At 34.9% G+C, this 16,960-nt stretch overlaps 1 protein-coding gene across 1 annotated transcript; it reads right to left on the reverse strand.

The window, feature by feature from the left end:
• Positions 1–1,149: 1,149 nt before the first annotated feature.
• Positions 1,150–16,752, reverse strand: ldbr (lariat debranching enzyme). Its single transcript, XM_069831936.1, has 10 exons — positions 16,580–16,752; positions 16,082–16,292; positions 15,264–15,555; positions 14,187–14,287; positions 12,621–12,747; positions 12,421–12,495; positions 9,401–9,543; positions 7,587–7,860; positions 4,944–5,340; positions 1,150–1,581 (listed from the first exon to the last, which is right to left on the reverse strand). Exons 2-10 carry the CDS (start codon positions 16,276–16,278, stop codon positions 1,472–1,474), a joined length of 1,716 nt encoding a protein of 571 aa, XP_069688037.1. The 5' UTR covers positions 16,279–16,292; positions 16,580–16,752; the 3' UTR covers positions 1,150–1,471.
• Between the last annotated feature and the right edge of the window lie 208 nt (positions 16,753–16,960).

Consider the following 16,960-nt stretch of genomic DNA (forward strand, 5'->3'; position numbering starts at 1 on the left):
GAAATAAATTAACATAGAAAGTATAGGAATTTTGCAGGGATTTCAGAAAAAAATGAGTGAAATGTATGAAAGAAGTTCTACTGTAACATTAAAAATCTTTTATTACAACTTTTAATACAATCATTTTCATCCATGTTAAATAAAAACATTATATTCAAGTTACATACATTTCCAAATGAAACTTAATGCACATTAACCTACTATCATTAATTTTAAAACTGTATTTAATGAAAAATTCAAACTATGGGTCTGTGTTAATTTTCTCCTTGTCTTGTGATGAGGTAGGTTCACTTATTAAAATGGTAAAATATTTAGTAAACTATGTTTTTTATAGATTTGTGCATTGCAAATACCATAATGTGACTTGACTCTGTACAAATAGCCATAAATTCCCTGTCCCTCACCTCAGTTGAAAAGTAGAATTCAACAACAGCAATGTTAGAACGTTTACAAAGTGTATATTACCTTTGCTACAATGCTAAGTTTTGTACTGTTCTCCAACCAGGAGATCAACCGTGAAAGGAATGTGCTTACTATTGCATCATCTATTGGAGCGAAGTAGATAGATAATATCATTATGTCAGTTTAAAAACCATGCGCTCTCCTGCATATGTTATTTCCTGTATGGAGGGATTAAAAGACCAGGAGATTAACAGTGATCTAATTTTGTAACTAGGGTAGTATGAAAATGTGTATATCAGTGTTATTGTTTGTGCTGTGAGAGCTAGCCAATAGAGATACGAGTACCCACGTGTGTGACCTTGACACCTTATGACATCAACATTCATTCACAGCATTACCCCGCTGCATTTCATCCCACAGAGACTTTCTCGTGGTTGGAGAACAGTAATCACTACAGATGCATAGAACAAGTCTGGCTCCAAGAAAGGCACTAATTTCAAATGGAGAACTGTTATATAAATATTTACCCAGTGAGATAAATAAATATAATCTTACAGGACAATCGCACCTGTGTTCAATTATAGTAGTCTTAAAATGCTGCATTACATAAGTGTGAGCTTTAATTATAGTTTTGGAGAAAATTCATATTCTGGTAAAATGAAGCTAAATTTGTTCAAACTGCTGTATCCATATTACCAAATGTTAACTGATTATTTGATAAAGGACCAGTAAAGAATAAAATCTATATTTTCTTTCTAAAACTGTTTTATTATACATACAGTAAGTATATACATTTAAAATGCAATTATTTCACAACTTTATTTCATAGAAATGATAGGTCTTTTTGTAAATATAAACATACAACTGAAAATGTACATTATAAGACTCCTTAAAGTATTTATTTTCATAGGAAATATTAATGAGTGTTGTTAATATATTTATATCTAAATTATCCAAATGCAGTTAAAATTAAAATAAAATAAGTTTTATTCACGATTTTATGAAAGTCTTTTCATATGATGCATATGTACAGCTGATTGCACAGTTTCAAAGAAATATCTTTGTTTCATCAACCATCATCTTCAGCAGTAGTATATAGTGATTCATTACGACGTTTGAACTTCTTCATTCTAGGTTGAAAATCAGAAGGTGAATTACAAATGTCAACTGCCTCTGAATCTGAAATCAAATCAGAATGAAGTTACGAAAATTCACATATGATTTATACTCTCATCACATAAAAAATAAATAACAGAAACTTTGGTCTTTGTTAAAACCTTTTATATCACACTTTCTTTCACAGCCTGAAATAGCTTTTAATGTACCACAGCATTTGTTTAGCATTACTTGAATGGCAACGGACAACGAAATTCATAGTTTTCAGGGATGTATCCTCCTTTCTTCAGTTAAAATACGCCTGAAGACTGATATATCTATATTTGGTCTACTTGAATCTTGCAATGAACAGTACTTCTTTTACATAATGAAATAAATTGAATACATAATTTATTACTTTACTAATTGGTTTAGCTGGAATAAACTGTTCAGATTTTTAATATATGTTCCAAATGCTTGATTAAGATTTCTTAGATCCTACTACCCAAATTGAATATTACTCCCTCTGTCCCATAATAATTGTCCAGTACGCTTTTATTTCTTGTACCATAATAATTGTCCGATGTCCATAATTTTACACAGGAGCAAAATGAAACACATGAATGAGTAATACTATTGTATTACTCCAGAATCAGTACAAAATTGTCACTCAATTAGCAAAAGAAAAAAATTATTAGTCCGGGATCTGTATAAATTGGTCAATCATTGAGCCAAAAAAAGAACATGAATACCACTCGTACAACTTTGTGACTCCAGGATCAGTACAAATTGGCTAGTCATTGAGCCAAATAAATACTCCTAGGAGTGCAACTTTATTAACTCCAGGAATAGTACAAATTGACCGAGAAGTGAAACAAAGAGAAACATTCTCCTACGAGTAAAGACGAAAAAACTGGCTGTTAGACTGGGAAGGTTGTCATTCTAACAGCTTGCCTAGAAACACAGATCTACTGCTGCAGTGCTACTGTAGCCTCGTCGTAAAGGTTCCGAGGACACTCCAAACGAGATGGCAGGATGTTGAGGTGGTCCAGGTGCCCCTTCTGGATATGGGGAATCTTGTTGTTGTTCCCGTCATTGACTTTCATTATTTCAATGAGATTGAACTGCAAAGTGAGGAAGACATTGTTGAGCTTGTCGCGTGTCAGCTAAGAGAAAGCTGTTTTCAATGGCGGCGATCAACTCATCAATAGTTTGTGGAGCTGCCTGATGCTGGAGAGACTGAATTTCCCGGAAGTAATCCAGATCTAAAACATTCATATCCAGACTGTTTGGCGGTTGGCACACGAGTTCCAAAGTGATTCCACTGGCTGCTGCAGCGTCCATCCAAGTGGGGTCATTGGGAGCGATATGCGGACGCGCATTGTCCTGCTGAACTGACACCTGAATTCTCCTTGTGCGCGGTCCAGGTGGCCATTTTGCATTTATTGCTGGGATTAATTTGGTGATGAGCATGGATCCCATTGCCAAATGCAGCGTGCTATTCTTTTATTGACATGAAATTTCTCTGCCGCACCTTTTATGGCACCTTTCTTCACTACGTCAGCCGTAGCGTTTTTCAACAAAAACTCCTATACCACCTGCCGTTCACTGTCTGTAAGGTTCTTGCTACCCCTGTCACCCACTACCGCCAATTGTGTTCCCAGGATGTCCATGTCTGTTCAAACGTACGTACTCACTGCAGGAGTATGCTCTAGTAACGATTTCCAGCTTGCTTTGCTACACTGGTTTGTATATAGTGCCATACCGGTGAGTTGAAAACCAATACCCACTTTCGGTAATCTTCTGGGTGGTGTGTGTTACTCGTCTCAATAAGATCACGTTATTGCTCTGCATAACCTTGTGCCTGCGACTCTATGCTTTAAGCTTACTCAATTTACAGTGCAAGCTGAATGACAAATTCTTACTGTAATTGCTGCTTTGAAATCAAAATTGCAAATTGGTGTCAAATATTTTGCGGACAACAAAACATTGAAAAACTTTCATACTACACGACCAAGGCAGGACCCGTCGTGGCAGAATGAGGAACTTTGTGCTCGCTGCGTATGTTTACTGCTGGAGTATTGTCACATCCAACGCCTAGTGTTTCAATCTGGTCGTAATGCCGCGTGTAGGAAGATGTGTGTTTCGTAGCCAAGCGTGGAGCGTTGTAATGCCATAAAGTTTTGTGACGAAGAAAAGACAACTGGTTTATTCCTATCTGTGTCGAATGCAACAGAGCGTGTTGCAGCTATTGCGAAGGCAACAATTAGTAGTCCACACCTGCGGAGTAACGGTTAGCGCGTCTAGTTGCGAAACCAGGTGGCCCGGGTTCGATTCCCGGTTGGGGCAAGTTACCTGGTTGAGGTTTTTCTGGGGTTTTCCCTCGACCCAATATGAGCAAATGCTGGGTAACTATCGGTGCTGGACCCCGGACTGATTTCACTAGCATTATCAACTTTATCTCATTCAGACGCTAAATAACCTAATGTTGATAAAGCGTTGTAAAATAACCTACTAAAAACAATTAGTAGGATTAGAAAGGAAGGTAAAGAATGAGAAATGCTAAGATAAGAAATGCATAACAAATGCAATACCGTATAAAATATGGTAGCTACTTTAGTTTACGTTACTTTCGATTCATGTTCTCTCCTTTACGAACACCGATGTTATGGTGTGTTTTCTGAATAGGTTTCTATGTGTGTAAGCTTATAATAAACAAAACTAAACAATAAACTATAAACTTATACGAACATATAATATATAAAGCGTATTAATAATAACGAAACAAGAGAACAGTTCAGCATGTGCTTTATTTTGCATCTGATGCGGACTTTACAGCATGGCCTGTGTTGTGAAGCGAATCGCAGCGCCACCAAACAAAACGGTTCCCGCCTTGGTCGCATAGTATAAAGATGTTTCTGAAAATGCTTAATTTCAGCGTTATGCTACTTTATTGTTAAGAAACAAGCTCATAGTACAAGTGATACAAAGGAACTTAGACCTACTACAAAAACATCTTATTACAAAAATTGCTCAAAGTAGCCTCCCCATGCATCCTCTATGCTAGCATTTCATGCTTTGACATAATCTGTTGAAAATGTCTGAAGTGGTTCGTATTTGTTGAAATCAACTTAGGATACGCTTTCTCAGAATGCCAACATCGAGGAGCCTTCTATCAGGGACACAAACCTAAGACACGGGTCTCCCAGCTTCACTTCCCTTTAAAATTCATTGCCTTCAGATCTGACTACTGAGAATGACAAGTGTGCCATATAATGAAAAATTAATATTTTAAATAAGTGTAAAATGCTGTAGAAACGAAACCCAAGTTTGTTTATCTGAACAACCTTTCGAATTTTTATGCCATCAGTTCCCCTAGCTCATAAACTACTTGACAAACTAAGAAATATAATTCACCACTCCTGAATATTCTAGAGGTAACTTACCTGTGGGCGATGCTCCTGTAGATACAAGATCTGAAGAACTAGAATGGGAGATCAATGGGTCGCTAGAAACTGGTTCATCCACATCACTATCTCTTGGACTTGGAAGTGACAGAGACATTCTCAATGGTGGGAGCACATCTGGTGAACTGTTAGCATCTTCTCTCAAATTCCTCATTGGTTCATCCACGTCACTGTTTTGTGGACTGGGTAGAGCTAGACTCAAACGTCTAGGACTTGGACTGGAGATAGAACGCTTCAGCGAGAACGAATTGTTGGTTTTTGACATAAGTCCTATCTCCATGCTGTCCAATGTATCCAAGTATGAACTATCATCTAGAGACACCTGTGTGAGATCTCCAGACTGTTCTCGGAACGGACTGCATGAGGATAACTGGCTCTATGTAAAATAAAGCATATTGTAATGTAAATTTATATTATAATCTACACATAAAACTATTTAATATTTGTAATGTACGAATATATGTTTATGCTCGACCATGCCGAAATGTAGTAATTATACACCTGGTAGCAGACCTTTAATGCATGTCATTAAAGTACACCTACTCATTAAAGGTCAGGTCTTTCAGCCAATGACGACTCAGGTTACAACTGTTCAGCCAATGACACGTCAGGTTTCTACCGTTATAAAACCGCAAGTATCGATTATTCTCAAAAGAGAATTAGCGAAAAGTCACCGAGGCTGGAAATCCAATACTGTCGCAGAAGGTTATGTTCTGTTACTATAATAATTAGCGTTAATTGTAAATAATATTCAAATAAATTCAATTTGTCATCTATTTTTTCAATGTCTAATTTAATTTCAATGTTATCTCTGTAGGTTCTTATGGCCTAGCAAGGTCAATGTGAACATCTGTTCCTTGGAAAAAATCAATACTTTCGCGTCTGCGCACATCTCACAACATAAGGGACATTGGTCAAGGTCAGATACAAAGAAAATTAATAATATCAAGTTAGAAATATGGTCGAGCATAAAAAGTCGTATGAAACTCGCCTATAATGGTAATTAAGAAGCTCGTATGAAAATTATGAAACTCGCACTCGTTTCATAAATATCCACACTCGCTTCTTAATTACCTTCATTATAGGCTCGTTGCATAATGTACTATATCTTCATTAAAAACATTAATATTTATATTATTTCAATGTACTGAAGTACATATGATATTTCCATGCAGATATTCTGCGTCATCATACGATGAAAGAGTAATGGAACGGAGAAAAATTCTCTCTGGCGCCGGGATTTGAACCCGGGTTTTCAGCTCTACGTGCTGACGCTTTATCCACTATGCCACACCGGATTCCACCCCGGCATCAGACAGAATCGGCGCTTATTCCGTCGGATCCCGGCCAACTAGTCACTCATTATGAGTGCACCTCAGCACATGTGTGGACTTGGTCCTAGGTTCATAGACATCTATGACGTAGTGCAGAGGGCGGCCACTAGAGGGAACCCAAGAGTTGGAACTTAAAAACTGAGACGATTCTGTCCAACGCCGGGGTGGAATCCTGTGTGGCTTAGTGGATAAAGCATCAGCACGTAGAGCTGAAAACTCGGGTTCAAATCCTGGCGCCGGAGAGAATTTTTCTCCGTTCCATTACTCTTTCATTGTAACATTAATATTGCTAACTTGTAAAAAGACTTGAAATGCTACCATAGGCAAATTCCGAAAGTACTACATGGCCTAAATATGAAAATCAACCATTATAATACACTGCGTTGCAGATCAATAGTACATTATGCAACGAGCCTATAATGGTAGTAATTAAGACGCGTGTATGTTTATGAAACGAGCACCAGCGAGTTTCATAATTTTCATACGAGCGTTTTAATTACCATTATAGGAAAGTTTCATACTACTTTTTATGCTCGACCATATTTCTAACTTGAAATTATTCATAAGTATTCATGTTATTCTTATCTGACTGGGGAGTGGAACGACCTTGTGCAATATCTCGTAAATTGTGAGATGTGCGCAGACATGAAAGTATTGATTTTTTCCGAGGAACAAATGTCATTGACCTTGATATAATCTAGAGAGTAAAATGAACATTAATCTTGATATAACCTTGAAATTGATTTAGACATTGAAAAACAAGATGACAAATGGAATTTATTTGAATATTATTTACAATTAACGCTAATTATTATAGTAACAGAACATAACCTTCTGTGACAGTATTGGATTTCCAGCCTTCGTGACATTTCGCTAGTTGTCTTTTGATTGCATATCCGAGAATAATCGATACATGCGCTTTCATATTGCTACAATGGTGTTTTCTGATTGGTGGAACACCTGAACTTTAATGAGGTCCATTAAAGAGCTGCTACCAGGTGTATAATTACTACATTACGGCATGGTCGAGCATAAAATACATTTAGTATGGCTGCTAGTTACTCTGCATTCATGTTACTTCGAATGTATGCATTCAATACAATAGTTAACATAAATGTTAATTTCTCATGCATTAGAAAACTGTTAAAATTGTATTAGCTGCAGAAATCTGACAAGTACTTAAATCTTTTGAACCATTCATCTGTTCTCAGTCTGTTGCACTAAGCACAACTTACAATACAACAAAAAGAAAAGTATAAAATAGAAAAGAAGGCTGAAAATGTCAAACCTGGCTAGAATTAAAAGACGAGTCTTTTGATTGGGTCAAAAGTAAAGCCATTGGATCATCAACACTCAGCTTATCACAGAAGAGCATTGTTTGTGGGTTTATCTTGGCTTTCGCTTGCCCACTAAATGAATGATGTCCATTGCTATCCGAGGAATCACAGTTGTTTGGTTCAAATGCTAGTGTAGTCTGTGTAAAATTGTGAGGTATAATTAAGTCACCATTAAATTTCAGTCTTATGAAATCCATTTCTTCTTTTGTTGGTGTGAAATTCCATCTAGGAAAAAAAAATTTTTTTTTTAACTTATTACAGTACAAATATTTACATGACAAATAAATCCCTATATGCTTGTTCCGTTAGAACTTTTAACATTTAACCTAAGATGATCGTAAGATACTTTTCCTAATGCTTTGTACAATCCCTAGTCAAAAGGCCTTTGCAATCTTCAGCACAAAGAAATCATCACTTAAGGCCCATTCACAATGAAAATTAAACATAACTGTAACATAAACACAGAAGTTTGCGCCCAGGCTACCAAATGGGATCATTCACAATGATTCACATAAGTATTGACATAAACATTACCATAAGATGTAACATGAAAGTTTGCAAACTCCAAACTTTCATGCTTATGCTTACGTGATTTGCAAACAGAACACAATAGTGGAGCGCTGAAGTATACGACAGAATATGAGGGAATGGCATCATCGTTATGTTTCCATGGTTACCAAGTATGTTTGGTGTTATGTTTATGTTTCCATCGTGAATGATCTTGATTTTACGGCAACGTTTATATTCTTATGTTAACGCTTACGTTATGTTTAATTTTCATTGTGAATGAGCCTTAAGGGGCCACTCAACTATATTTTGGAACTTTTTTCCTATTTGACCAATCTTTTTCAAATTTGGAGAAAAAGTTTAATATACACATGGAAAGTAACATGCAAAATCTCAGCACATTAGATCCAATACTTTTCAAAATAAAAAATATTTCAATTTTTAATCAATCATTAATTGAAATATCACGTTTAATTATCATTTTTTATTTTTTGGCTTTGTGCATTTGACTGTGACTTTTCAATGAACAAGGGAAGAATTCTGCGTATTGATTTAGTTCTGTCACTTAAATTAGTGTAGAAATTTAATTTTTCATTTCTATGACACTTTTTCTCCAATTTTTAAGTTGAGTGTCCCCTTAAGACTATGTACATAGGTACAGAGCACTATTTCTGAAAGGATAAGATAGGTAACTATTCTAAACCGCCCTTGTTACGCATGGGCAAATTTCCACAGAAGCAATTACTTTCACAGCTTTCTCTTTCATGGTCTGAATATGCAGGTTATTTTCTTTATAAATAAAAAAGCCAGAGTATAGATGGTCAACAGAATAATGGAATGGACTCCTATTAGAAAGAGAAGAACAGGTAGAAATTTAAAATTATGGTTTAATTTACGACGCTCACAACTGAAGAGGTTATATCAACATTGCCAGTGTGCCAGAATTTTGTCCTGCAGGAGTTCTTTTACATGCCAGTAAATCTACTGACATGAGCTTGTCGCATTTAAACACACTTAAATGCCATCGACCTAGGCTGGGATCGAACCCGCAATCTCGAGCACAGAAGGCCAGCGCTACCTAGGTCGACGAGAAAAGGTAGACCCACCTTAATATGGGAAACGTATATTCACCAAGTAATGGACGAGAAGGGACTACAAGTAGGAGACTGGAACAACTGAAGGCTGTGGAAACTAAAAACGGCACCTCCTAAGGAGAAGGAGAGAAGAATCTACACCTACTGATATGCTCTTAACATACCTGCTATCCATTCCTGGACCAGGCATATACTGGTTGGTTCTGCTGACACTAAGCAGATGGTTTGTGAAGTGAAGTATTGTAAGCCATTCTAAATCATATTCAAGCTCAATTGGTTTCATTACATTGTGCTGTATGTCAACAATCTGCAACAAAAAGGGCTTACATGAGGATTAAGGTGAGGGGATGGTATTTTTTGAAACTTTTTTCCTAATTGGTGTAAACTATTAATTTTTTGTATGTAGAGAGCTCATAGCTGTGGCAACTCAACCAAATAAAAATATTTTGGAAAAAAAAAAAAAATTATTTGGGGGCACAAATTTGAAAAAAATATACCCAATGCAGAATTGTACCAAAACTGATATATCTAAACCGTTTTTAAAGATAGATTCAAACAGTTTTTTGCAATGTATTTGCAAAAGCATGTTCTACAAACTGTCTATAACAGAATTTTGATATTAGTCCCTACGTTTGTAAAAGAAACAATTAAAATTTAATAACAATTTTCTGATTTCCTTTCTTGCAAACAAACGGACGTATTTTTAAAATGAAATCAATTAACAAAATTTTGTTGCAGAGAAAAGTTTCCTAATAGTCTAAAGAATGTGTGTTCTAAATTTCATTCATGTATCTTTAATAGTTCAGAAATTATATCCATTTTTGTTTGGCAATGTAGCAAAAAAAAAAATGAAGTTACTGGAAACCGATAAAAGCGAGCGTGCGATTTAAAAATCCATAGCGCAGGAAGTATAAAAATGACGCCTCAACATCCGATAAGGGCACAAATACCCATAAAATGTTATGCAATGCATTCCACACATATCAAAGGGTATTTTAAAGAAAAAATTTTTTTTGAAAATTTTATTTACCGGTAACAACAATAAAAATGGGCGAGTGATTTAAAAATCCATAATGCAGGAAGTTTAAAGATGGCGACTCAACATCCGATAAGGACACAAATACCCACAAAATGTTGTTGTTGTTTTCTAATGCCAGGTGTTTGACAATAAAGTCATTTGACCTCTTGCACTCCAATATTTTTCAAAGATATTATCATGACCAGCCACTGAAGCACAGATTTTGAGGTGTTCCGAATCCATTTCTTGGTTTGAGTTGCACAATGGGCAGTTAGGGGACTGATATATTCCAATTCTATGCAGGTGTTTGGCCAAACAATCATGGCCTGTTGCCAATCTAAATGCAGCTACAGACGATTTTTGTGGTAAATCGGGAATTAACTGTGGATTTTGATGCAGAGAGTTCCAATTTTTCCCTTGGGATTGAGTTATCAAATTTTGTTTGTTGAAGTCTAAGTATGTAGATTTAATAAATCTCTTCACAGAGTAATACGTAGATTTAGTAACAGGTCTGTAAGTAGCAGTGCTGCCCTTCCTTGCTAAAGCAACCCACAAAATGTTATGCTATGCATTCCACACATATCACAGAGTATTTTAAAGAATTTTTTTTTTTAAATTTACTCATTTTTCACCAAAAAATACCATCCTCTCCCCTTAAGCATAGAGAATAAGTTAAAAAAAACACACACACACACACACACACACACTGGGAGGGGAAGAACTTAAAGTGGAGTATTAGAAATGATGTGCAGGAGAACAGTAAATGCTGTATTTCGATGGCTAAGAAGTGATACGTCATATCTACAAAAAAGGTAATTTAGCTTAACTACATTATTATTTAGAATAAATGCGTTATTATTATCTTCACAAAATTAGAAAGTGACCTACTATTTTGTCCTCGAGTAGAAGATTTTGAGAGAAATTAATTTTAAAATAGATTTCTCATTCCCCTGCTAATTCACAGATACGTGGTATCACTTCTCAGCAATCAATTTGCACTACTGAACACAAATTACATTTTGTAGTTCTGATTATCATCCCTGTGAGAACCCTGAACTGCAATTGCATTAATCATTCTGAATACAAACCCGGGTGGTAAAAAAAGATTTGGCAGACAGAAAATAAGATGACAGAAGGACCTTGAAAATGTGGGAGTAAGGAAGTGGAGAGTGAAAGCTTTAGAACAGAATGATTGGAAGACTCTCAGGGAGGCAAAAAGGGCCGTTATGCTGATGATGATGCTGATAAGAACTCTAAGTCATAATTTACATTCCCACATTTTCAGTTGCGTGTTACAAACATGAGTGCTATTTGTATGTTTATGCTCGACCATGCCAAAATGTAGTAATTATACACCTGGTAGCAGCCCTTTAATGGACCTCATTAAAGTTCAGGTGTTCCACCAATCAGAAAATACCATTGTAGCAATATGAAAGCGCAAGTATCGATTATTCTTGGATATGCCACGGAGGCTGGAAATCCAATAGTGTCACAGAAGGTTATGTTGAAGAATTGATCCAAAATAAAATTGAAATCTCAAATACAATATTAAACTCAGTCGAAAAAAACAACACACAAATTAACATCAATTCACCATCATCTTCCAGCCTTTCACAAAGCACATTCCCGCAAATTCATTTCACCAATTGCACAATAAATCACCTATATTTGAAATAAAGTCAGTTCTGTTACTATAATAATTAGCGTTAATTGTAGATAATATTCAAATAAATTCAATTTGTCATCTCGTTTGTCAATGTCTAATTCAATTTCAAGGTTATATCAAGATTAATGTCTATTTTACTCTCTAGATTATATCAAGGTCAATGTGGACATTTGTTTCTCGGAAAAAATCAATACTTTCGCGTCTGCGCACATCTCACAATTTACGAGGTATTGCACAAGGTCAGTTCCACTCCTCACTCAGATAAGAATAACATGAATACTTATGAATTATTTCAAGTTAGAAATATGGTCGAGCATAAAAAGTCATATGAAACTTGACTATAGTGGTAATTAAGATGCTTGTATGAAAATTATGAAACTCGCGCTCGTTTCATAAACATACTCGCGTCTTAATTACTACCATTATAGGCTCATTGCATAATGTACTATTAAAGGATGTGAAGAAAAAAATACTTGTATATAAATAATAGAATACTTCACCTGTAAAAATTTCCTTCTTGGCAAGCATTTATCTAATGCCAAAAACTTTGTCATCTGTCTGTCATCTTCATTATCCTACACAAAGAGAGAACGTGTTAGAATCGTACATACTTACGCTATAAGCCTTTAACAACAACATTATTATTATTATTACAAGAATTATTATATGCTCTCACTTCTATTAATATTTCAATACTTACTGAGGTATGGGGAACAAGTGCAGCAAATTTCACATGCATGTGTGCAGCAAACCAGTATGTGGGCTTCAAAAGATGCAACAATTCTTCACATGGCTTACTGCCAAGTGTGTTTGTCTTCACTTCATTGCTAAAAAAGAAAACAGAAACATCTTAAAATGCAATGTTTAATATGAATATGAAGAATGCAATAATCGCACATTGAATTTCTTATATACAAAATTTAAAGATGATGGCACAGCAAGGAGAAGAAAACAGTAACATGATCATGCAGCGTAAGCAGATTCCTAGTCTACATACGATGGCGATAAGGTTAGCGCACTCCAGAAGGAATGCTGACAATAACAGAACAAGAAACATGGGCGCTAGAAAAAAGGCGAGGGGTGATAAAAAGAGAAACCAAGATTCAGGAAATGATAGGGAAGAAAGTAGTTAAAAGAATAAGGGTGCGAGTGTAAGTGGAAATCTAGTATGTGAAAGTGAAAGCGTGGGGGGGGGGAATAAAAGAGGAATAGAAGAAGAAATAAATAGAAAGAAAGACAAAGTCAGAAATAAGGCAGAGACGAACAGTAAAGAAAGGTCAGAACCTGTAACACTTGACGATATAGCAGAGATATTTGATACGTTTAAAAAATGTGGATGTGATCAAAAAGTGCAAATAAAGTGAAACTGGAAAAGATCGAGAAGTATAGGGGAGAGGGAAAGTGTATAAGCAGATGTGTAGAATAAAATATAAGTATTTATAGGAAGTGAGAACAGTGACAAAGGATTAGGTGTAAGAAGAATAGTGAGAAAGTGAAAGTGAGGGCAAATAGGAATGAGAGAAAATAGTGAGAAAGGGTTAAGAGAAGTGAACAAGTGACAGCATAAAATTAGTACTAACATTTGAATGTTGGAGCAGTAAATTAATATAAGAGAAAGATAGGAGAAAAGGTCAAAGAACAAATAGGACAAATAATTCAATATGATAATTTATAGAGAAAAATTGAAATTGAGATTTTAGTGAATAGTAGTTAGAGAAAAAGGGGGTTTGAAATGAGTAGGCCTATGTAATATTAGATATATCAGGATTAATGAACAAATAGAGAATAGCAAATGAAATATAGGAGAAATACTGAAGGGGAGATTAACCAAATAACAAAAAAGATACATAGTATAATTAGGAGTATTTGTGTAGACGTGTACTGCAAATAATGTGTTACTGTAATATGTTAATGGTGGCACCGGATACAGAAATGTGAGGTACACCATTACATGTAAAGAAGTGCTGTGACGAAATATATCATATCATATCATATATACAAAATTATAGTATGATATACAGAATAGAAGTGAAATAACCTCGCAGATTTTCAGAGCAATGCCTTCAAGCGCAGTTTGCACGTGTGAACCCTGCAGAAGAACTTTGCATTTCTAATGACCAAGAGTTGGCCCATTCTTTCTGTCACGAAATGTACATTTGCTGCATCAACATGTGCTGACACAGCAATATGTGACTTCAGTAAAACAGGCTTGAAAATATCTTAAATATGACATCAGTTCCAAATATTACATTCTTGGTAAACTTACGTGAAAAAGGGTTTGAATTTCAGCAGCTGATCAACATCTCCATAATTGTAAACTCCACGGGGCCAATCATGAGACAGGAATATATCAACAGGTTTTTGAACCTAAAGAAATGTAGATCAGTTAGTTTTTCAAGTTTGTTTTTCAAATATGATATATAGAACATTCTTGGACAAATCACCTCCTCTTCTAAATATTAAGAAATTTATCAAATTTAATGACAAAGTACAAAGATTATTATAATGTACCGAAGTACATATATTTCCATGCAGGCATTCTGCATTACCATATTGTGAAGAATGAGTAGAATGGAGAAAAATTCTCTACAGCACTGGGACTCGAACCCGGGTTTTCAGCTCTACATGCTGACACTTTATCAACTAAGCCACAGTGGGTTCGAGTCCCAGTGCCAGAGAGAATTTTTCTCCGTTCTACCCATTTTTCACCAGAGTAGAAAGAATTAAGTGTAAAGAACATAACATACTTAGGTTTTAATTTTAAATTTACAAAGGTGATGTGATATCCTAGAATCCCCTATATGTGTTCTGTATTTCATATATATATATATATAGCCTTTTCGTAGGCACGAGATTAATTCGCATTACACATAACTGTGATCACTGTTTCTAATATAGTTTTGGATATTTGTATGAACTTGGTCTCATAATTTAATATCAAATAGAAATTTCCTTAAACTGGAAATAGGCTATTTAAAGAGAATATCATTATTCAAACAGAACATTCTACGAAACTTCTTAAAATAAGACCTCTCATTTGGTGTAGTAAATACTGTATGTATTATTAGTAAGTTTTTACCTGACCCATAACTATTAACATCTTCCTATCCCTATGTAAAGAGGAAACTAAATCGTTTAATCTTATTGAAAAGGAACAATTTTACTCTTTGTTATTAGTAGTAGTGTTAATCTCCTTCCGACAGTTGAAAATGTGTTGCTGTAGTTCTGCATGCACTCCTCTCATGGTACCGAAAATAAAATCAGATTCACAGGATACCCATAAGAGATGAATTAAATGAACTGAGATCAGCAAAAGAAAATAGTAATTTAAATAGCAAATGACCTGTTTTAATCTGAATGTTTCCAAGTTTCGGATATGATATACACTCCTTTTGGTGTCTTCTGAATATGGAGGTTTTTCAAAGTGCCCCTTAAGATAGTCGTGGCCTTTGTAGATGCCTGATAAACCACCTATTCGGACCCCAGCTATATTCACAATATTGGCATATCCCATGTAGTATATTCTGGGTGCAACCCATCCCCCATACGCCAATTCTTGAAGATAATTTGATGCTTCATGATTTCCACCTATGAAAATTGTTAAAACTGGAGCAACTTTTTCCCCAGAGTAATACCTATAACAAGAACCACAAATGAGAGAATAACAACCTTCAAGAAAAATATGTGTAGGTATAAATGTTCAAGTTTAAGCTCTTTAGCAATATTTTAAAACATTTCCTTGAAATAGAGTAATTACCTAATAAGCATGAGTTACAGTTTGTTACATAGCACTTTACTGATGGCATAAATAATACATGTAGTTTAAAGGTAAACGAAAAAAAATTGCAGTCGGCTTGGTATATTTCCATTCAATATACCTTCATATGCGGAGACTATGTGGAAGGCGGAAAATAGGAAACAGAGGAGAATGCTGGGTTTGCAGTGAAAGATCTGCTCTTGGAAAAACACTATGAATCAATACCTTTATAAACTGCCATAGAAATTCAAATATCCTAAATTATTGAAAACATTCTCTTATAATGCTTTATTTTACTAATATATTTCTTTAAACTATGTAAAACAATTAATTTTAAGCAATTGTGTAAGATATTAACATCATATTTTTAATTAAGATATAAAATTTTAGAGCAGAATACTTACTTATAGAAAGTACACATTTTCTGGTACTTTGGAGGTACTGCCATACACCTCAAGTCTTTCAAATTTCTTGTAGCTTGGAAATCGCCACAGCATATTAATAGGTCAACTTTAATACCATCCTTTTTCTCCAAATGCTGTATGGAATCATAGATTTTATCCAGCTCGCCATGGGCACATCCTTCGATTGCTATCTTCATTTCCTTATATAAAACTGAAATGAGAGTTTACGCAAATATGAATTAAATGTACACTCTGATAATCTTTTTCATGTTCTTCCCGCCAATGCCAGGTTGAGATGTATATATGTAGGCCTGCAAATTAATATAGGCCTTGACTAAAGTAAGGACTATCCTAAAAGAAGATATGAGTCTATGTACACAATACCAGTTAAATTAGTTACATTTCACCATTAAATGTTTATATTCATTCTAAAGTAATTTAATACTATTCTATTTCTAAGTAAAGAAGTAACGCTAACCTACAAATTATTTTACTTACAATTATTTCATGCAAACTTTAAGTTTTCAGTAATTATACTGAAGTAACAATAATATAGACACACGTTATATTAATAATGCGATTGTATAATGACTAACAAATACAACAATAACTTTGAAATAAATTATATTATTCAAAACACTCCTACTGAAGAAGATGAAGCCACAATGGCGACACGGCTGCAAGCTTCATCATGGTAGGCAACATCACAATTACAAATTGCTTTTTATTGCAGATATTAGAAATTTATATGGGCATACATAACGCATATTTTTAAATATACATACGTGGCTTTCATAAAGTCACTATTTTAAAGTGCTACTGTTCTTTATTACCGCGTATAAACCAACAAACAACATTTTAGTTCATACATTCATGTAT

Source organism: Periplaneta americana, chromosome 7 (genome assembly GCF_040183065.1).
Source record: "Periplaneta americana isolate PAMFEO1 chromosome 7, P.americana_PAMFEO1_priV1, whole genome shotgun sequence".
Classification (NCBI taxonomy): Eukaryota; Metazoa; Arthropoda; class Insecta; order Blattodea; family Blattidae; genus Periplaneta; species Periplaneta americana.